At 30.8% G+C, this 23901-nt stretch overlaps 1 protein-coding gene across 14 annotated transcripts in view; it reads left to right on the top strand.

Moving 5' to 3' along the window:
• Positions 1 to 23901, top strand: part of LOC145303656 (MAP kinase-activating death domain protein-like) — a 602561-nt gene that overhangs the window by 155843 nt on the left and 422817 nt on the right. For all 14 annotated transcript variants that reach the window (XR_013873756.1, XM_080145234.1, XM_080145231.1 and 11 more), the window contains one exon: positions 1740 to 1881. Coding sequence is in view for 13 of the 14 variants with exons in the window: in XM_080145234.1 (XP_080001360.1) it covers positions 1740 to 1881 (142 nt within the window). In the remaining variant the exon portion in view is untranslated. The remainder of the gene's footprint in view (positions 1 to 1739; positions 1882 to 23901) is intronic.

The following is a 23901-nucleotide window of genomic DNA, read 5'->3' as shown; positions in this document are numbered from 1 at the left end:
ATTACTTATTCCTACAATAAACAACATTGGTTAAGAACATTAGGAACTGGAGGTTTGGGATTTTTTTTTTACTAATGAGTGACTGCTTATCTAGGCCCAGGGGACACTTGAGGATAAGGGTTAAAGAAATTGTTAGTTGAATGATAATCACAAGATAATTGGAATTAATGGGTGGAAACAGCAAAAGGAATTCATTATTCAAGACGATGACTCAAGAAGTATTTGTTTACATTAGACTTGAAAACGACCATGTTGTAGTTGGTTTGGAAGCAGCCATGTGGTATTTTGTTCTGCAAGATGTTTTAGGAAAGAAATTTTCTCCATGGAAGTTCCTGCAAGCCAGTATATATGCAATTAACCAGCAGAACTTTGTATGTCATTTCAACCTCAGTTCTGAGGCAAATTCTAAAATCTACTTGGGAGAGCTACATACCTAATGCATAAATTTTACATCAAACCTCAGTGACTTACATTTAGGGCACCATCATCCACCACTGCCTCTGTGGGGTAGGCCACATCCATAGAATGGATCCATCCAGATTTCCCAAGAAAATACACTATAATGAGCTTGCGAATGGAACTAGACCATAAGGAGGCCCCAAAATGCACTATAAAGACCAGCTGAAGTGCATCCTGACAATGTAGATACATCCTTGTGGGAACAAGCTGCCAGGGATCAGAATACGTAGAAAAGAATAACTTGTCAAGGCATCACAGAATTTTAGAAGAGAAGTGAAAACAAAGAGGTAAGACAAAAGAGAATATCATGAATAACCTTGTCCTTTCCCTACTCTTTCCTGTGAACATTGTCCACTGCTCTTCCACCATAAATTAGTCTTTCAAAGTCATATCACACACATAAACTAAATAATGAAAGAAAATAGCAGAACCTGATACTCAAGCATGATTGGGAATCTCTTCTGACGCTGCTGACAGTATGTCGTTTTTTGTTTTGTTTTTGTTTTAACTTATGCATGACTCAATCCTGATGAAACACTAGGTGTTGTTGGTCAACATCAAGCTTTGTCAGTACAAGGATAAATAATGGAATTTGTTTTTAAATTATTTTAAATCTTTGAAAGAACCATTATATGTTAAAAAAAACAAACATAGTGAAAGCATCAAAATGAATACCAAAGGTTAGATATTGCTAAAAATTATCAAAACAATCTATTTGCAGTTTTTTTTCATCTTGAACATATTATCACAACAGAAAAAAAAAAGCAATTGATTGCAAATGAATTAAAATAATCATCAGTTTAACATCTGTTTTACATGCTGGCATGTGTTTGACGGCTTTTAAAAATTGAGTTCCAAGCTAACCTATCTCTAAATCTTTATTTATCCCTCTTTCTCTTAAATCAATCCTTATTACTTCCTCCAAGATTTTAATTAGCTTTCTGCTGCCAATTTACTCTGCTATATCAACTGTTCTACATCTTCTAACTTAAGCTCTCTCATTCATTCCATCAAGATTTAATTTTTCTCTGAAGTTCTCAGATCTAAACTAGTCTTTTGAAGACTCTCATTACACATTCATTTTTATATCATTTCTCTCCATGCAAAACATATCCTCAACCCTCACTTCCAAATACGTAAATTCTTTTAAAATTATATTTGAATATCAATTAAACTCGTCCTTCTGCTGTTCTTTTGTGTGTATGTGTGTGTGTGTGTTTTTTTCCCCCCAGAAAATAAAAGGTGCATGCATAATTTGGATGGTTTCTTTAATTTTTCAGAGACACAGTATGGAGTGTATTGACGGGGCAATTTGCTGATAGTATTCCTAATTTGGTTCTTCATGAAATCCGAGAACTGGAAACCTGGATATTACGTCTGTTGAGTGCTCCAGTACCAGTGCCTGCAAAAACAAGAGTTGAGGTAAGCATTTAAAAAAAATAGAAAGTCAGTGTATTATCTACATAGCAGCTTAGTAATGTACGAAGAAGGAAAGAAAATTGCTTGTGGGGTTCCTCTATGCTTCCAATAACATACTAGGAAAAACACCTAGTCTACTCTGCATCTCATTGCCTTTATCTAGATTGAGAAAATCTCCCTATGGTTATATTGCTTAAAACCCAGATTGGCGATTGGTGAACAACCAACCAGTATCACTCTTATGCAGATTAGGATTGTGACTGACTTTGATAGCGCCCAATACACCCAGATATTTAATTAATCAAGAGGACATAACTCTAATGGGAATGGTATTAATTACAAATAAAGAAATTACATCTTTTGAATGTTTATTACAGCAGAGGTATGCCATTCTATTTTTGTGCAAATCAGTTTCTCCGATACAAATAATAAAGCAATACAAAACTGGTAAATCCAAAATAAGAAGTACTAATACACTGGAGAGAACAATGCCAAGATATTTGAATGGCTGATAAAAACATGATTTATAATGAATAAATAGGCATTCGTGTTTTACTTTTTAATACAACATCATTTAAAACTAAAGACTGTGCATGATTAGCAGAATCCTAATTGTCAAGATTTGTGGAATAATATTTAAAATCCTTTTGGATCTTTTATGAATATTTATGCACTTAAACTTTGGGGAAGCTCTGAATCTGCAATTTCTTTCCAGCTAACAATAATAAAAAAAACGCCTATGTTTAATTAATCATATACAATAAATTGTTGCTGTAAGTTTTTCTATTTTGATATTAAATAATCCAAAAATCTTTTGGATTATCTGGATTATTCAGACTGCTGTTTTCATTTAGATTCTTATTTCTGCAACATTTCAGTCAATGTAACCTCTGACCTTCTTCAGGAGTATCCTGTTGAAGTTAGAAATCTGCATGGAATTTTAAATGGAACTCTTTATTATTATAGCATCTTCTCATTCTGTCAGCCATGACTAGAGAAAAATTCCTAAGTAATTCATTATTGTATTGTGTATTGTCTACACTGAGGATTGAACCTTCAACTTCCAGAAGAGCGTAACTTACTACTGAATTTTACCTAGTACTGTATCTGTTACAACAATTGCAGACAATTCTAATATGAATTTTGTGAGCCTTATTCTGGTTTTTAGGTATACAATTTTACTACGTATACTTCAGTACTTATTACTGCAGATTACTATATCATCGGCAGCGGCTAATCTTCATGTCTGAGTATCAGGTTCTGTCATGAGTTCTATCTTTGTGGTTGATGCTTATGCTTGATATGACTTGAAAGGCCCAGCCGGGGACAGTGTTCACAACGGAGGGGAGAAAAAGGAGGGTATCGTTCACAGCACTCTCTTTTCCTTATGAGCTATATATATATATATATATATATATATATATATATATATATATATAATGCTTTGACATTTTATTTTTATTTGCCATTAAACAGACAATTGGATTTCTAGAACAGATCATGTGAATCATAAAAAAACTTATCTTTTTACAAATTAATAAGAAACTTCATTTCCATTATAAATTATATTTTTCATTAGTATTAATTGAAATCAAATGAAAACCACAGTTTTAAAGATAGAAGCATACAAAAATAATTATACTCAAATTTGTAGTACATATTTAAAGAATTCCTGCATCATAAATCTTGAAATATTATATCTATTGCTAAACGTTTGAAATGTTATACATTTTGTAGTTAGCACCTGAGTCATAAGACGATATATGATCAATATAAGGGTTGTTTGTGTGAAAGGGTTTGATGTTGCTTGACATGAAACCTCAAATAATCTCAGGTTCTAACATTACTGATGAGTTTCAATCAAAACAAAGTGGTAAAAGACCAACAGCATATTTGATGATGGTTTCCGCTTCGGAAATTGGAAATAGACAAGAAGTGTTTATCAAAAAACTGTCAACCATTATATTTTAGGTCCAATGTATTTGGGAGGGAGGTAATTAATAATTTAATTTTACTGAGTTTTTTTATTTAATTATTAACACATGAAAAAATAAAATTTATTTTTTTAATATAATTTTAATAGTTTTATTTTCATTTTAATATTTTTAAATAGTTTATTTGGAAAATATTTTTTAAAATCTATTAGTTTTCTATAAATAGAAATTTAACAAAATTTAAATATATTAGACACAATAACATACCTGATTCAGAATGCCTCTTTTATTCCATTGCACAAGAGAAATTCCTATAGATGACTGTGGAAGTTTTCTTGTAAATGCCACAAATATAATCATTCCAATCCACCAAACTGCACATATTCATACCAGTCACTCTGGAAACTTGGATTTGAGGCTCTTTTTGGGTAGTGTTTAATGAGAATGTCTAATAAAACACCCTAGTGAAATCATAAATTCTGCCAATCTAAGCAGTCAAAAATGATGAGAGACTGTTTTGTGACAAATACCGCTTGTCAGTTTCCATCTTCAAAACTTGAAACCATGTTCAAGTAGACGGTTTTTCTTTTACCAACAAAGTTGTCGGGTAAGTTTTGGTGGGTGAAAAAAAAAATTATTTTTCTGAAAAGCATAATGAGGTAGAGTAAAAAAGATGATTTTTATTTTATGCCTTTTCATATTGTTTTTATATGAATAATCGAAATAATGTATTAATTTTATAATATTTTATCAGTCGTAAAAGAAAATTGGGTAATTTAGTTTCATTAAAAAAGAAAAAGAATGTAGCATCACTGTATTTTGTATCAACTGGTCGAAATATAAAAAAAATGTCTTAAGAGTTTATTTTAAATGGGAAGTTTATTTTTCTACTCGTTTAATAAATGAATTAATAATAGGAAAAATATTGTATAAGTCGTTAAAAAGTAAATATTAGTTCCTTGTTCTTATATGTAAAATCCTTTTATTTGGTTTTAAGAGAAAGCGTTTTTTTTGTTTTTTTTGTAAATGACCTTTTCTGTTTTTAAAGAAATAGTCAATACTTTTAATAAATGAGTTAAGTAGATAATAAACGTAACATAAGAAAATTCCAGTATTCAAGATTTACACCAAAGTTAATGACAGCTACTTTTAGCATCTAAGAATCATGTTGGAAAGCAAAATATTTTATCCATGATTATGATATACAAGTAATATTAACAAAAATAGCTTTAATATTGCTTTGAAATCAATATAATGTGTTATCAAAAAGCTTGTATCGATGGAGAAATGTAAAATGTTTTTTCATCAATGTTGTAAACAACTGATGATGTTTTGGTAATTATTAAAAAACTCTCTCCATTTTAATAATCTTTCTGGATGGAATAAATATTTTACAAAAAAATTATATATATCTCATTAATGCAAAAATGAAAAAGAAAAGTTTGCTAGTCGAAATAAAATATCTATATGTCAGATTTAAAGCTATCGTTGACAAATAAAATGAATCCGCCTGACGTCACTTTGTCATATAAATAATTGATATTTATACATGTATTCATTACAACTTGGCCTTACAAACAACTATACAGGAAGGAAAAAATTTACAAATTGTGCAGGCTCTGATGTGGTTGATACAGCTAATGAGAGAACCATTTAGTGAACAATGTTTCTCTAGGCATTATTGTCGGTAATTAAAACAAACCATACGATGGGTAGTAATGTATATTCTTTAGTGTCCTGTAGAGAGTTCTTCCATTCTAAAAATATCACATATAAGTTTGTTTTTTTAATCAATAAGATTTCAGTGCTGATTATATTAACCTATTCAATGATTGCAATATTGATAATGAAGGTATTTGTTTACTAGCAGGGAGACCCAACGTTAACAAGGATTGAATTTGGATCAACGACTGTTTCACACTTCCAATACCTTTATTGTTATCAAAATTGGTGAAATCGCTCGTTCGCCAATCAAATCAAATTATTGCCTGCTCTAGTCAGGGACTCATTGCAGTGCATTGGGAGGAAGATCACATGCCTCTCCACAGTGATTTAGTCATAAGTACATTGTAGTCTACATTGCACTGTAGAGAATCTACTACTGATTTTATATAATGACCTGAATTAAAGTTTAAAATGCAAAACTCAAGTACCATAGTTTGATTGCATTTTAAACAGAAATTCATTTTAAACGTGCCCCTGCCTTATCATACCACCTACTATTATTTTTATATGCCGGACCCTTCTGCTTGTGTGATGATAAAACTTCTGGAATGCACTTGTAATGTTAAGCTGTATAAAAGTGTTAACTTTGGTCAGAATCGGACTATTCCTTCTTTAATTGGATGTTTACCATTATTGATTTTTGACACTTATTAAAAGCATGCCAATATTAAACCTATATAAGAACACTCCCAGGCACATAAGGTGCATCTGTGTGAAATTTTATGAAAATCGGATCAGTCGTTTTGGTGTCCATAGGGAACTCTCTCTCTCTCTCTTTCTCTCTCTCACTCACACACACACACACACAATGTACTTTTTATATATAAGTAGAGATTTTGAGAATGGTACAGAATGTTAATGGAAGCATTTAAAGAAATCGCATCTTTTAGAAAGTGGTCCTGACAAAGACTTTGTGCTCACTGAACTTTGTACATGCATAATAATTGATCTATTATATTAAATGTTTCAAATTTTATCTTGAAACAATCTTACTATTTTGATCAAATTTAGCACGAAGATATTAATACATCCTTGTATAATTGACAAAGAAATAAATTAAGTATACTCTCGAGTTTGGACCACATGATTTAATACAAGTCAGAATTACAAATCTCAAATGTCGAGTTTTATTTATGTATGAGTAAAGAAATCTTGCAATAGCTTTAAATTTCAAAGCTATAATTTTTTTTATCCTGCGCTTTTTACTTTGTATTAGGATCCTGTTGTGAAGTTTTTTTTTAACATTTTTCATTTTAATTGTTTGCTTCTATATGCTTTATTTTGTTTCCTAATTCTAATCGAATTAGAAACGAAACACTTGATCTCTATGTGAGATACGTAGACGTTCAAGTGTTCTGGTAAATTCTTTTCTGCCTCAAATGCTGAGTTAGTAAAGAAGTGAATAACATTAAGTTTTCGCTCACTAATTGACCAATTGTGTTGTAGTATATCTTTCTTATATTCTATTGGTTTTATCAGAGTCCAGGACAAGAATTCATCTAGTCTGGTGAAGTATCCGGCTTAGTGTTGCTACTATAGGCAACATCAATTGGAGAAGGTGCACCATCCCTTGTATAAGACAGTGTTGGGTAGCCATATTAAAGGGATCTTATTTAGTCTGCTTATACTATAGTCAGGCTTTACTTGTTAGGGGAAGTATCCTTATGCCAAGTTGTCCTAAGACACTCAAGGATATTGTCTAGTAGGCATTCAAGTTCTCTCTTAATGTATATGTGTGTGTGTTTCCAAATGCCTAGATAATGGCATGCTACCTGTGTATATATGTGTATATATAGGTAGGTAGTAAACATTCCAAAGTCACAGAAGTGTTTATTTATTTCACATTCATATTGTTTTATTACTTATATATTGTGTCTTACACATGTTTCATTGAATTATAGAAATTTACCTAACAAATCTTCAGATATGTAAGTTCTTCGGGGGGGGGGGGAATGCAGAAAAAAATTACCATAAGAGAAAAAATAAAAAATATATGATTTTTGAACGTGACCACTTCCTTTTATCATTACTTAACCTTTTCCATCCAAGGGAAAAATCTCTTTTTCCAAAGAAACAATATGAATGTGAAATCAATAAATACTTCTATGGCTTTGGAATGTTTACTATCGATATATATGCTCTGAAAGTGTAAATCCATTTTTATTGACCTAAATTGTGAACTGCAAGTATGAAGGGAATGCATATTTTTCTGTTTATGACTTAGTCAAAGAAAAAAGCAAGCTAACTGGTTTCACCCTCATTCTACTGAGCTGAATTGCAGGATTTAAAATAAAAAAAGAATGAGGGCTGTGTCTTAGAAACTAATCATGCCTAATTTTGCAATTATTTGCATTGTTTACAGAAGGGCTGTTTTGAAAGAAAATAGATCGTCTCCAAGCTTTTGAGATAGAATAACAAGTGATCATGACTCAAGATAGTAAATGGTAATGGTTGCACAATTGTTGCTATTTTTTATATCACAGCCAATTATTTCCTCTTTTCATTCTTAAGAACATTTTGATTATGCTCATAAAATTTGCCTCTATATTTGTGAAATTTGGTTTTAATAATGTAATGTATAAGCAAATAGAAAATGTGCCCTGGGATTAGCAATAGCAAATATTTTTGTAGGGTTCTTAAACAAGTACTATCTGGGCACATGAAACCTTTAGTTTACTTTTGTTGTGTAGATGACACATTTTATCTCTTCAACACCCAAAGAAAGGCAATTACATTTTTCTCCTTACTGAATAACCTGCATACAGCAATAAAATACATTTGTGAAGGAGAGTGTTATTCCACTTTTGCTTTCCTTGATGTATTAGTAACGCAAACCCTATTGATATGTTCTTCAATCTATGGTTCCCCACCCCCGCCAATCTTTCACGAAAAACACTCGTCTAGTTGAAACCACTATTAATAATTTCCCCCATTCTTTATCTGTGCCTAAACCTAAACGTAGATTCCATGCACAAAGCTTCTTTCTTAGAACTGCACACCTGTGGAACTTTCTTCGGTTTCCCTGCTCTCCAGCTGACTACAATATAGTCGTCTTCAAGTCCAACGTAAACAAGTTCTTGATAAGCTGTCCTTTTAAGTAATCCAATTTACGATATTACCCCATTGACTACTGTACACTCATTAGCCCTTACCTTCGAGTTGCCCTCCAGGCCTTGATAAGTGGTGACTCCTTTGTAAAAAAAAAGGGAAAAAAAAGCCTCACATCGATTGATCATAAACCTAAGTTTACAGGATTATATACTCACTAGGATTCATTTTGTCTTAACAAACAAATTAAAATTTAATTCAGCCCCTAACACAGAGTCCTCCATGATTTGTTAAAAATTTGATGAAGATATAAGAACCATTAGTAGTACTTTGTCCAATAATAGCTACCCTGCAGACGTGATTAGGTCAGTCATCAAAACGAAAATATCTTTGTCCATTAATTGTAATATTACACACGGAACCTACACATTGTATGTAGCCTACGTTGCAATAAACACAAGTAATAACTTGACTCCTTTTTTTTTTTTTAACAACAACCTTTATTTCCGAGTACTTTCTCAAATAAAATGTGATCATGCTCCTTTCTCTCTGACCTCTGGCCTTTCGAATGTCATTTTGAATGTGCTCTCCTGTCTGTACACACATTCTTTTTTCTAGTCTTTTTCTTTTTCCCTACCGTGACGTCATTTTGTACACAGCTCAGCATTTGCAATTCATGCATCCATGCTCTGTTACACAATGGCTGCCCTCTAGATGTGATTAGATCAGTCATCAAAAGTAAAGTATCTAATTTAAAAAAAAAGAAAACAAAATTAAGACATTAGCTAAATGTTCAATTTACATTCGTTTGCCTTGGCTAGAGACAATAAATAAGTGAAAAAGTCAGAAAGTAAATTAACTCAACAGTTAAGAATTGTTACTTTGCTTCAGATGTGCATGTTGTATTCTTTCATCTTTTGGCATCTTCTCAAAAAGATATTCTACAAGAGTTCAATAACACATACTTAGTAAAATTAGGAATGGAACATTCAGTGTAATAGATGTTCTAAAAAATACATGGTCTTTCATCACAAGGCATTTGATTTAAAACCTGACATGTGCAATGAATTTCAGCATTAACTCATTTACCATCTTAAGTCCTGTTCACTCGTTATTTCATTTAAGTTTTGGAAACGATCTGTGTTTCTTCAAAATAGCCCTCCCTTTGTAAACAGTGGAAGTGCTTGTGAGGATTAGGGATGATTAGTTTCTAAGACCGTCTCTATTGCATATATATAATATAATGCTTTTTTTTTTATTTAAAATATATGCATTTTCTTTTTCACTTTTCAAATCTCTTCATTCAGTTCTGGATAGTAAGGCCAAAACTTGTTGACTAGCCTTTTTTCTTTCACTTTTAATCATGAATGGAAAACTGTGTAGTATACTTGCAGTAATAAAATTCTGTATCTTCAATAGATATGATAGAGTTTGAATGCAAAATACAATAAATATAATTTCTTCAAATTGAGAAATTAGACTATAAAAGGACAATAATTCCAAATCTAGGATTCACATATAAATTCTGATTAAAAGCAAAAAAAAAAAAAAAAAAATAAACATATACCACATGTAAAAAAATGTTTTGGTGTTGAACAATAAAATGCAAAACTTATTGTAGTAGTTACTTAACAATGTTGAACATTGAATCTGCATTTTGTATTCAGACTCTTCATGTTTTGTAAATGTCATCTTTAATGAATTGTATCATTCGTTATTAAGGTGGACTCTATATGATTATCATCAAACTGATGCTGATTCTGAAACAAACATTCAGAATTCATTTGATGTATTAGACGAGTGAATAAATTCTGCATTGGCTAGAACAATGATCCCAAATTGATCTCTACTGTAGAATCTTTTATTAGGTTGGTACAAAAATAATGTCGTTTTTTGACATATATAAAAACATTATTTTTGTACCAACCTAATTGCATATAAAACATACAGGCATTTCATTTTATTTGTATAGATTTATTTTCAGATGGATATTTGCAAAATCATTCATTTTTTTTTTACGTCCACACTCTTTGCATACCTTTCACAAATAAATATGGCTATATAGTTATGAGGTATTTCTGTTAGTGCTTATATGGATATCTTTATTTGTTTTATACTTTGAATTCTGACCAATTATTTTTTTGTATATGAAGCTTTAGACATTTGGCTTTTATCGCTTCATTATTAGTTGTATCAATCATGCAAGTAAAAAAGGAGATGTGCGTGCATTATGTAATGTATCCTTAACTGTTCCGGCAATTAAATATGATCCTATGGCTCTATTTCTGAAAGCCACTGATTGCCAAGTAATTGATTGATTTTTGGGTGCCAATCAGGTGATTCTCTTTTCAAGAAAAAGTAAAAAAAAAATATTTGCTTGTGAAAATAAACGCAATAACATTCAGATAATATGTAATGTTGGATAAACCAACTCTTGAAACTGCAGATATATTGAATTTCTCCTTCATCTCATTTATTATATTTTGAGTTTTTTGTTTGCTTTTAAACCTCAAGTTTGCATTGAATAGCAATCCCCACAATTAGTATGTTTTACTTTTAGTTGTTGTTGGTTTTTACACCATGTCATTAAATAATCCATAGATGGTCGATATGCCGTAAACCAAACCAAAACATACATGTCCACCATCATTGGATCATTTTATGACGAAATCGTTTGTTTTTGTATGTGATTAATTTGTAGTTTAATTTTAAGTTGAAGAGATTTTTTTTACATACACTACTTTGTCTCTCCAAATGGTTATTCATTTAGTATTGGTCAAGCTCAATGCCGCTTAACTTTGGTGATCTAATTAGAACTGGTGTGTCAACATGAATATAGTCGGATTTTTCTTTCAGTTTATTATTTGTTTTTGCAGTAAAACTTTTTTGCACAATGACATGCAACATTTTAAAAGAAAGTTTCTATAAAATTTACTTAATGTTACCTTGGTTGTTGTATTCTAAAATATTCTGAAGTGATAATGCTGCCGGATTGTTTGTTATGACAAAATAATAAAATCAACTTAACATACTCATTAAGTTGGACTTGTTGGTTCAAAGAGGAAACATTTCGTTTATAGTCTATTTTCCCATAAATTAGTATGTATTAGTCACTGGCAGATTTATGCCTTTCAATACAGAAAGAAGGAATGGTGGATTAATGGATACTGTTATAGATTATGAGATGGGTTGAGTTCAAATCTTACCAAATCTATTCTCTTCATTTCTGCATTAATATTGTTGTAAATTATGGAGTCTAATGTTTATATTCACCCTTAGAGCGTTAAGCAGAAAACATCTTGAGAGGACGCTAGTCTGTCACCAGTTAGATTCCTCAGTAAGACATGTACTTATTTATACACCTTGTTGAAAGTGCTCAGACTGGAGTCGGCTTCATGTTGCAAACGCTTATACTATTAACATGTCGAACAAAGCTCTGGTTGGATGAACAGATGTACATGCATCTCAATTAAGGATAAGCGAGGAAAGGCCAAGCTGAGAAAGACTGAATGATTCAGTCAAAGATTATGGTAGATCAAAACTAATGCAAGTGATAGTTTCATGGAGAAAGTCACTTTGTGTCATCAATTCTAACATGCAACCCACATTTGATGTAGAAGACATGTTAAACGAAAGTCAAGTATTTGCATACAGCACCTGATATTCACCAATTTAACTGCTGACGAAGCTCAACGTTGCTTGACTGCAATAATCTTACAAGAACCAGTGATTTAGCCATAACTAATTGTTGGGAATGATATGAACCTACAGTTATGTCCACCCCAACTATGGATGAAATAGCAATTTGTGTTCATTGATTTATATACAATGAATGTCTTACGATATATATTGTTTCAAACCGTCAACATACAAATCAAAGCAATCTATCGACATTAATATTTAACCACATTTCATCTTATTTTTTTAATTTAAATTTTTTTGTCTGACTTTGAATTAGTATGATCCAGAATAGTTGCAGAATAATGTATAGAAAGGTATAAAGTAGCTATATTTATAGGAAATATTCGTACATCAATTTTTAATATATTATTCTTTTGAAATGGGGGGAAAAATTACTTCCTCTGTTTAGTAAAGCTTTATAAAGAAATGAAGATGTAATTTTAAAGATTACAGTGCAGCTAAAGTATCAATTATTCCTGTTCTATGTTAGTGATTTTGAATAATTAAATGCCAAATAGTCATCACCTACTCCCAAGTCGATAGGTTGCTATTGTTGCTGATCTGAAAATATATTGGTGATTAATTTTATTTGATTTAATATTTAGTTGAAAGATTACATTTTATGATATGAACTTTAATTTGTAATACAATGTTCTTTAAAAAATGATGTCATTTTTCATTAAAAAACGAGCCATATTCAACTTTAAGTTTAATGCTTATAGCAGTGGAAAAACAACTTGGAATTTTAGTCTATATAACTAAGCACTTGAAATCCTAATATGTTATATAAGTATTAAACACTATCAGATATATACCAATTTTATTACTTAGTAATACATTTTAATTTTATATGTATTTTAATATATGCAAAAAGATCTTTCCATTTACCGTAACTATAAATATCCAAATAATTATGCTTATTTAGTTCTATTATACAAATAATATTTCAAAATATTGTGTGTATATATGTGTGTATGTGTGTATATATATATATATATATATATATATATATATATATATATATATACACACTCATGAGCAAAAAAAATGGGCCAAACAAATTTTATCACACTAAAAGCTATATTGAACAAAGAACAATTGAACAAGGAAACTTAAACAAGACTAATAACACAGAACAAGACATTTACTTTAATAAATTCTTAGGATGGAATCGCATTCTCTTTTGATTTAAAAAAAACAAAAAATCAATCCTTTTAGACATGCTCTTAACCAAAGTGGAACACTGTGAAGAGGAGATGCTATTCCATTCGCTTTGCACAGTTTCCCACAGTTTGTTATTGTTCTCAAAAGTTCTTCCGGCCAATGCACAAGATATTATTGACCAAATATTCTCGATTGGGTTTAAATCGGGGCTTTGACCTAACCAAAATATCACATCAATTAAATTCTCAGAAAACAATTTTCTTGTGACTTTAGCAGTGTGTGCATGGACATTATCATGTTGAAAAATGTTCTGGGATATTCCCAGCTTCTGGATACCTTAGTAACAGTCCTGTTTCTTATATTCGAATCTATTCCTTTGCATTGATTGACTTCTCACATCTTATAAGTTCCTCAACTCCTGCTGCAGTAAAATTTCCTAATCCATTCCCTCCATCCCCGTGTTTAACTTTCGATTTTAGGCAACTTGGCAAAAATCTTTCTCCAGTTCCTCGATTGCATCGTTCAGGAGCATCGGGAGCATCACTAACAAGACAAAATCTTGATTCATCTAACCAGAAAACATTCCTGAACCAGTCTGTATCTTTCTTGCTATAACCTGAGAAAAATCTCTTTCTATCATTGATGTTTTTCTTAGATAAAAGTGGCTTCTTTGCACACCTTTTAAAGAAAAATCCCATTTCTTTCATTCGTCTAGATATTGTATATCTAGAAAGAGAATTTCCAGCCCCTGTTTTGAATTCTTTGCTATGGTCAACATAAGTTTTTTTTTTTTGATCCTTTAAAACAGTTAATTTAAGCCTGTGGCCGTCCTTCAAAGTGGATGCTCTAGGGCGACCAGATTTCCCTTTTACCAAGTGTTCGACTTCGAACCTTTGATCAATTCGTTTCACTATAGAAAGAGATGTTTTCACATTTTCTTTTCTTAAAATATCAAAAATCTGCTTGTAAGTCATTTTGGACTGCCTTAATCCTGCAATTTAGTTTTTTATATCCTTGCCAAGATGCGGTCTTACCATTTTAAGATTCATTTTTTTCACTTATTATATACCATAATAATAATGTTCTGCAAAATAGAAATTTTCAGTTAAAATTAACAAAAATTCATGGAAAATATTGAAAAATCGATTTCTTCCTTTTTTCACTCTTGGCCCATTTTTTTTTGCTCATAAGTATGTGTATATATATATATATATATATATATATATATATATATATATATATATATATTTTCTTATAGTATATACCAATCCTTATTTAAGAAGCTCAATGTACATTACAGAGCAATATAGAGAATAAATGCCAAATAAATTCAAAATGGCGTAATGGAAACATATTTAAGATATATGCAGCTTCTCTTCCAATTTTCGGATTTTAATCATGTCAAATCACACTTCATTTCCTTTTGACAGATTGATTGTTGCTATTTCTTCTGATGAGTTAAGAACTTAATAGATTCACTGATCGATATAATAATTAAGCAATTGATTTTGCGCTGCGAAACAGATACTGTCAAGAATTGTAAAATTCAACTGAATTAAAGGAATAAATTATAAGCTGGTCAATATCATCAATTTTGGAATATAGTTTTTTTGTAATTTATTCTTCCTCTCTCTCTCTCTCTTTCTCTCTATGTATATATATATATATATATATATATATATATATATATATATATATATATATATATATGAGGGGGGGTCAGAGAAGTATTGAAGGATTCTTTAAATAGAGACTTATTGAGATAATAAAAAGCTCAACATGTAAGGTGGAGCTTAAATACATGAGGAAAAATATCACTGGTGCATGTAGATTTATTTATGAATTCAATAAAGAAGATATATCAATGCGAGTGGTGGTTATAAAAGATTCATGTATCTTATTGAATTAATATATAAATAAATCTATATACACTAGTGTATATTTTTTTGTATTAATATTTTTCCCTTCTCATATATATTCGAATGAAAATTTATGAATTTATGCAAAAAAAAAAAAAGAAGCTTCCTCACAACATAGAATGTTTTGTTTTCCTTATTGTTTTTGGTTCTACTTTTTTGTTATTTTGTTATTTAACGTTGCTAAAATACACTTTTAGCACAGTACTAGATTCCATCAATCTAAACTGTTTACCTATTTCTTAACTATCTTACAAGGAGGATTATCTAATGTTTCTTTTATACATTTCAAATTGTTGTAGATTCATCCCAAAATAATACCTCACCCAAATCTTCAGGTATCCTAGCTTCATGCTATTTAGTAAATGTCAATCACTTAAATTTCATAACTGGTAGCTGGAGTAAGTCAGCTTGTTTGAAATGTTTTAAAACAAAACTTTTATCTTAATTTTCATAAAACTGAGATATTTACAATTTTTTAAGTGAGGAAACATTTCTAGAATATTAATAGTACACACTTAGTCATCTAAAACATCGTTTTTTCTTTAAAGCCTCTTTTTTAATTAAAAATAGTAGTGAGAACAAGTATTTTTTTTTACCTTATTATATGCTAATTACACATTCAATCAAACTTTATCAATGTGGAGGAACAATTTTGGCTTTTTGTATCTGAAAATGAAGATTTAAAAATTTGTAAAAAATTTTTTAACGTTGGTCATCGCAATTACTTTCAAATTGACTCTAAATTGAGTTATTAAAAACTGCAATAAAGTGTACAAAAACTATATGACAGAATACCTTCCAAAAAAGCAATAACCGTATTCTATCAACCGAGAGCCCACAGAAAGCAAGCGCTTATATAATCAAGTGAAAAATAGTAAGATAATGAAATTTTGATGACCCATGTAGATTGTGTCTGAATGAGAAATTTGAAATTTCAAACTTTAAAAACTACCAAAAGCTGTTAAATTGTAGAAATGAAATAACAAACACTTGCATGCAGAGAATAAACTTTAATTTAGGATAACAATACACAAGAACAATAATCTAAAATAATTAAATAAAAAACTAAACAAACAGCTAAAAATAAAAAAAAAACCTATGCTAAGCATGCACGTGTTAAAATAAGGTAACCTATTAATTTGACACATTAGAACAAAAGAACAGGAAGTAAAAGTCGGTTGAACCTTTTTTTTTTGCAGAATGTTTAGCTAATGATATCGTTCAACTGTCGGTTGAAATGGCAAAGAATTTGATTGGTTAGCTTGTTAGACTAAATGCCACGTGTATATAAAAGCAATAAATAAATCAAATACTATACATTTTATCATGACGATTTCCTATGAGAATGACTTGTGGAAATCACTCTTTAGCTTAATTGCCATAAATATATTTTCCTAACTTACTACTTAGTTCTACTCATATAGTTCATACTGTGAAAGTAAATATTGAAAATCGATACATAAAATACAGAGTGTCTTATCAGAGGAGGAGAGAAGATGCTAGGTAATATATTACAGATGCGACGTCTATCGATAACTACATTAGGAGTGAAATAATAGGGCGTGAAAGGGAGAGGATAATATGTTAAAACTGTGGAGGGAGGGAAATGGGAGAACTACAATGATTTATGCGATAGAGGAGGAAGATTTCTGATATTACAAAATGGAGATAGATGAATACTACATTTGCCATGGTAGGTTATGAGGTATGTGTTCAATATACGTGTGCCTATGTGCATCTGTACTATCGGGAGGAATATAGGAGGAGTGATTGTAGGTAGATGTTTTTATAATTATATGGAATTAGGGATTATAACTATATAAGGAGTTTTCTTGAAATAGGGGCTGATGCTAGGTCAATATATATTAGAAGGGAATCAGAATGACAACTTAGTATTAACGAAGTATAAATTATAAAATAATAAAAAAAATAGATAATACAATAAAACAATAAAAGATAAAAGATGGAATATAAAAAACATAAATGAATAAAATAAAGAATAAACAACAAGTACAATAAAAAGATAAAAAATATAAAAGAATAAGGGATAAAACAGTATAAGAAATACAGAAGATATTAAATATAAAGAATAAAAATAAAATACATAGTAAAATTAAATAAAAATACAACAAGAAGAAAATTCTTTTAAGGTAAGAGAATGTACTTAATTAGCAAAGGAGTAGAGATGTTATCAAGTGTTCTGAGGTCCAAGTTGAGTGCACAGTAGTCATAGAAATACGTTTTTTTGTGGGGTGGTATTGTTAATGAACAGAAGCTTCGTAGTAAGTTAGGGAAGTTCTGTTTCAATAATCCAATTTACTACGCGAGGCAAGGCGATTCAGAGTAGAATGTAGTGGCTTGTGATGGAATGTTTGATTCCTTTTAATATAGTGGAGGCGGAATATATATATATATATATATATATATATATATATATATGATTAGTTTTTTTGGAAAAAGAAATCCAGCAGAGTGCTCAATTAAAAGGAAAATCCGAAATGTAAGAGCGTATTTATATTTTGTGTACAGAAAGTTGTTAGATGAGACGAATATTGGCTGAAGAGAGCTTGATAAGGATACCTTAAATGGTTCTTATTATCGGGCTTGAAACCGACGGTACCAATTATTTGTCTCATCTAACAACTTTCTGTACACAAAATATATATATATGTGTGTGTGTGTGTGTGAAATTTAAAATGGAGGCGGAGAAACCTAGAGGCTCAACATTTCACCAGTCTTATGCGGGCTTTCTCAAGAGGAATGGTCAATGATGAGAGGGTCGAATGTTTAGGGCTATATACACTAGTTGGGAAGCCTTTATATAAATTAAAAATGTATATACATATATACAGTTTATGATGGTGGTTTTAAAAAAATTATATAAAAGAAATTAAGACGGCAGTATTTACACATAAATTGTTTATCTAAATTGTTTTCATTGATAATGATTTTTGACAGATAATGGGACTCTCCTATAACATATACTCAATAAATCAACACGTCATTTAATCGAATCAGCTCTCCTTTGCCAATCTACTAATACTATTAAAGCAAAGAAAAGCTTTCTTCCATATTTCTCCCTATCTGTCAAAAATCATTATCAATGAAGACAATTTAGGATAAACTTAAATACTGCCGTCTTAATTTCTTTTATATATTTTTTAACGACCATCATAGACTGTATATATGTATAATTTACATAAAGACTCCCCCCCTATTAGAATATATAGCCCTAAAACATCCGACCCTCTCGTCATTGACCATCCGTCTTGAGATAGCCTAAGAAGGGCTAAACGTTAAACCTCTAGGTCTCTCTACCTCCATTTTAAATTTCATATCGTCCGGTTTTATCCGTTTTAATAATCATATATATAATGAGATACCTTATATATATTAACAATAACAATCAAAATGCTAGGTATTCAGCTATATATATATATATATATATATATATATATATATACTTCAAACTGACATATTTCTAGCAACAGCTATTTTAAAATAGCTATTTTTGCATTTATTATCTGACAATATTGAGTGAAGTTTGCAAATTTTAATAAATCAAAATTTGTTTTTTAATGAAAAATTAAGACAAAATTCTGTTTTGAGGTCAACATTTGAGTATTTATAATACAGTAATCATCTTGACAACCTTCTATAACATTTTTCGAATGTCATAGACCCCCCCCCCCCCGAAAAAAGAACATGGTATCAAATTACAATGAATTTCCCCCCTATTTCAACAGTGCTCAATACTGAAATAAAATCCAATTTTGTATAAAATGATTTCTCAAGGAAGAAATATGATTGCTCTTGTGTAGTCAGCTCAAATTGTATTTTTATAATTTCATGCTATAAATGTTGTTTCTATGTCATTTTGTCACACTTTCTATCTGATGATGCAATTAAAAACAAAGCCCTATAACAAGATCAAACAGAACTTTTCTCCAGTAATACTTTATGATGAATCCTGGATATATCACGCTGATATTGTGAGGTTTGTGTTTGCATAGTACATAATGCAAATTTCTTAAGATTGCATAAGCTTAAGCCTTACATTTTCTAAAATCAAAGTAATGTAATGGATTTGGATCAAAATTGGAATAAGGGTTCTGGACATAGACTTTAGTCACAATATATCTTGCTTTTATTCTTCATATTGAGACATCAAAGTGGTGCAAAACTGTTCTAATCTGGAAATTAATTTTATCAGTCCTGTGATGAATATTCTTCTATTTTAGACATACATGCATATGTATATACTAGCTGGAAGCCCGGCATTGCCTGGTTATAAAATATGCTTAAACATGACATCTTAATTTATGCAGATTGTGTATGTAATATTATGATATGAGACATTGCGTGCTGAGTGTGTGGACAAAGGTTGGAGATGCCATGTGAGTCCTATTGAGGTTGGCTGTCATGGATTTCTAGGATACTCAGTCATTTCGTTTCTTAAAAAAAATGGGAATCATATGCCGCAATCTGAAAGTTGCCTCAGATCGTCTTAAGAACACAGCTCAATATGTGTCAAGCTGGTTTAGTCAAGAGTGAAAAGACTTCAACATGAACAGACGTTATAATTTCTCCTCATTGATCTGTTTTTTTTTTTTGTTTGTTTTTTTTAATACATTGCCAGGTGGCAAAGGCTGCTTGGTAGCATCAGGAGTGATAGTACTATCTTGAGCTACAAAAACTGTGTTATCACCCTGGTTGGCGGCTGATAAAGGTAGGATATTGCACATGCTTTTACATGTATGATAAAAAAAAATTGGTGCTAGTGCAGAGAGTGATCCGCACTATTTTTTTTAATCGTATTTAATTAAAGTTTTATGATATGTTTTTTATTCAATTGTAAGGTTAAAGTATAGAATAGGTACAAAACACCCTCTCCTCCCCATGTTAAGAATGGCTTTTTAAATAATGTTATTATTTACGTCCTGATCACTCTGCACTAGTACCAAAAAATTAGAATTAATCCTCTATTGATTATTATATATTACAGGGAATAATTTGGCCGATGGATTAATTCGCAAAAATTTTTTAAATAATAATGATAATGTCATTCTATCAAATTCCATCTGTGTTTGTTTACAATATCATGTCAGCTGATATTTAGGCATGACGATAAATACTCTGAAAAAGTCACCTCTGATTAATGTTTCGTTTTAAAATATGCAAATGAAGAAGTGATTTGTGACGATTTTAAATGGTACCTCTTCTTTTATTGTAAATTAAATATTAATAAGAAAAAATTAAAATAAAATGGTGAGGTACACTTGGGCTTCAACAGGGGATCATTCGATCCGTATTCAAATGTTCTACCACTAAGCTATATCTGCAGATGGCAATAAATCTATTTTTTCTTTTTTTTTTTTTTTTTTTTTTTTTAAGAAAAATGATTCACTAAAAATGTTATCTCTCTTAGCAGGTTTAACTTAAAATATTCCCCTGTAAAAATTATTCTTTTTTATCTATAAGAGAAAAAAGCTATTTCTAAGATTGGATTTTTTCGATTTTCATCGGATGAATTTCTGTGCAAAACATACCGAAGAACACTGCCAGACACATAAATTAGCTTTGCGTGAAATTTGCAAAAGATAGGTTAAGCCATTTCGGAACCTATAAGCAAGGAACTTACACACATACAGACACACACGCACAAAGTAACTTTTATATAATAGAGATTGAAAACAAATAAAATGAATTCCAGTATATACAAATGTTGCACCTTTAAGAGAGGAACGGACTAGGAAAATATAATAAGAATGATATTTAAGTGTAGAAATAAATCTCTCATATTTATTTACTGTCAGAAACTCTATACTTCTTGTTAACCTTTCTCAGTTTTTTTTTTCTCATCCGACTTACAAATGTTGAGTTGGCAAAAACATGATTATCTTGTGTCTTTAAATGTTATATGTACATAGAGGTTATTTGGTATAGTTTCTGTTTTCATTTAGTATTGACAAAGTTGTTAAGATCATGCCCTTATTGAGGAAATATTTAGGCTCGGCACAATTTCAAACTTAGGTCTGACAACCTCAGAGATGCATCAACACATTTGAAACTTGTCACAGACCGAAAAAAATGCTATTTGAAACATAATTGTGACAGACCGAGAAAAATGCCATTTGAAACATAATTGTCACAGACCGAGGAAAATGCTATTTGAAACATAATTGTGACAGACTGAGAAAAATGCTATTTGAAGCATGATTGTCACAGACAAAAAAATGCTATTTGAAGCATAATTGTTACAGACAAAAATGCTATTTGAAATATAATTGTCACAGACTGGGCAACATTCTTACACAGATGCTTCAATACATTTCAACAGAAAAAACGTTAGTTTTTAAAAAATTTTAATTTGAAATTAAAAATTAAAATCTGTATGGTATGGAAAATGCTAAGAATGGTTCTTGACTTCATACCTGAAGAGCAGTCACGCTTTTGAGTAAACAATAAACATAAGATATGTGACAATTTGATATAAAATGTCATGCAATATCTTCAACTGATAACAATTCGCCAATTCATTTACAGCTAATTTATCGGACAGTTTTGTTCTAGATATGTTGAAATAATGATTCATATGATCGCAATGTCTAAGTTAATATTCTAATACCATCTGATATTGTATAGATATTAGCCGAAAAACAGACTTATAGTTTAGCCACTGCAGAGAGCTATAATTATTATTAGTAAAGCATTATAATTAGTACTCTTTATTTTATTGCATCCAGCAACCCCGGGGCTCTTTATGCCAAATTTTATTACATTTTATCTAATAGTTTTGGACCTGTAAGTGTTTATAATTATTACCAGTTGTCCTATGTTCATTTTGACACACATGACATCCCAATGTCACTTCATGCTAAATTTAATGCAATTCAGCCAAATATTTCTGAAGTCTTTATTATTATTATTTTTTTGTAGTATTATAGGCAGTAGTATGAATTTGATCCCATGTGATACAGTTGTCATCCCAAGTGTTCTTCATGCAAGATTTTGTTGTAATTCTGAAAAATAGTTTTGGGCTTTATAAGCATTTATCGTTCTTAGTATTAACAATAGTAATAACAGTAGCATATTACACTTCCCATGAAACACCTAGTATCTTAAGGATGCTTTATTCTAAATTTAGTGCAAATATGTCAAGTAGTTTTGGATCCTAAAACTAAATCGTAGATAAGGACAGAGAGAGACAAAATGTCTCATTTATATACATATGATGGTTGCAATGTCTTGTCAGACGAGTGCCACTCCCTCAGACACTTAAAGTCCATGAGCCCAAAAATGACTTCCATAGCCACAGGACCATTTTAATAGACAAATGCCTGAGGGAGTATCTATACACAGATGATGTTACAGAGTCTTAGCTTTGTACGACAGCTAAGTCTCTCTCTCGGTTCAAAATGTTGAGATCCAGCAACAAGCAAGAGCAAGATAGCCAGCAACAAGTTAAGCTGTAGACCAGCTTAATGTGGGTACTGGTCTCCTGCTTTATGGTTTTTAAATCAGAGATTTGCTTCTCCTAGAAAGGTTGCCTTCACCACGGCTTACAGAAGCCCTCTCCACCCCAACACACATACATACACACAAACACGCACGGTGCTAGTTGGCCGTTGACCCCGAGAAACGGTTTATTCACCATTTGGAAGGTCTTGTTTTTAATCCTTCAGGGAGACTAGCCACCCTCCTCACCAAACAAGTCTGGTGAGGGAACCAATTTAGTCGCTGGTGACCCGACCATGAGGCAGGTAGTACTGGGTTACATGTACCAGTAGCATATGACATGACCTGACACACATACATATATAGATATATATACAGATAGATTATACAAGTGGCTATTAAATATTGGCAACATTGCTAAGGTGTAACTTATACATGTTCATATGTTTGAATGAAGAGTATATGATTAGTTTGTATTTAACTGCCTTGCACAAAAAGTTGAGTTTATTGTGAGGTTTAGCCATGATTGAAGGCCACATAGACTGTATGACCGGTCACACTTATTATTTATAAAATTCTCCCCAGTCTACAACAAAGACTTCATAGAACTGAAGACATAAGCTTTATAAAGCAGCATATTTTTTCATTATGTTAATGACATAATGATAAACTTTAATTTTCTTATCTATTAGTTGTCACCATAACAGTGGCGTCATAGATTCATTAAATTCTTATATTTTATTAAAATTTTATCCAATGCATGTGAGTGTATTTTTATACAAGATTTTAATAATTCAATTTTTACCTGACATAAAATTAATTATTATTTTTTTTTTTTTTTTGCATTGTTTGGAGATCTTTGAAAATCAACTCTTGAAATTCTGTTGGAAAATTTCTAAATCCTTATTTACTTGCCTCATCAGGGCATAGTTACACATAATGTCGATTTGTAATGTTGAAGAAGGCCAGCTGCTCAAAAAGTGGCACTCTGGATTGGGACAAAAATATAAATTTCCTCCGTCTTGAATGATTTCTCCTTAACTAACAGGGGGCAGAAAAAATTAAGATGTAATATTAGAACTGATACTAATATT

Source organism: Euprymna scolopes, chromosome 19, assembly GCF_053919585.1.
Source record: "Euprymna scolopes isolate OS-2025 chromosome 19, ASM5391958v1, whole genome shotgun sequence".
NCBI classification, from domain to species: domain Eukaryota; kingdom Metazoa; phylum Mollusca; class Cephalopoda; order Sepiida; family Sepiolidae; genus Euprymna; species Euprymna scolopes.
The sequence above is the reverse complement of the archived record's forward strand: the minus strand, read 5'-3'. Positions and strand labels throughout refer to the sequence as shown.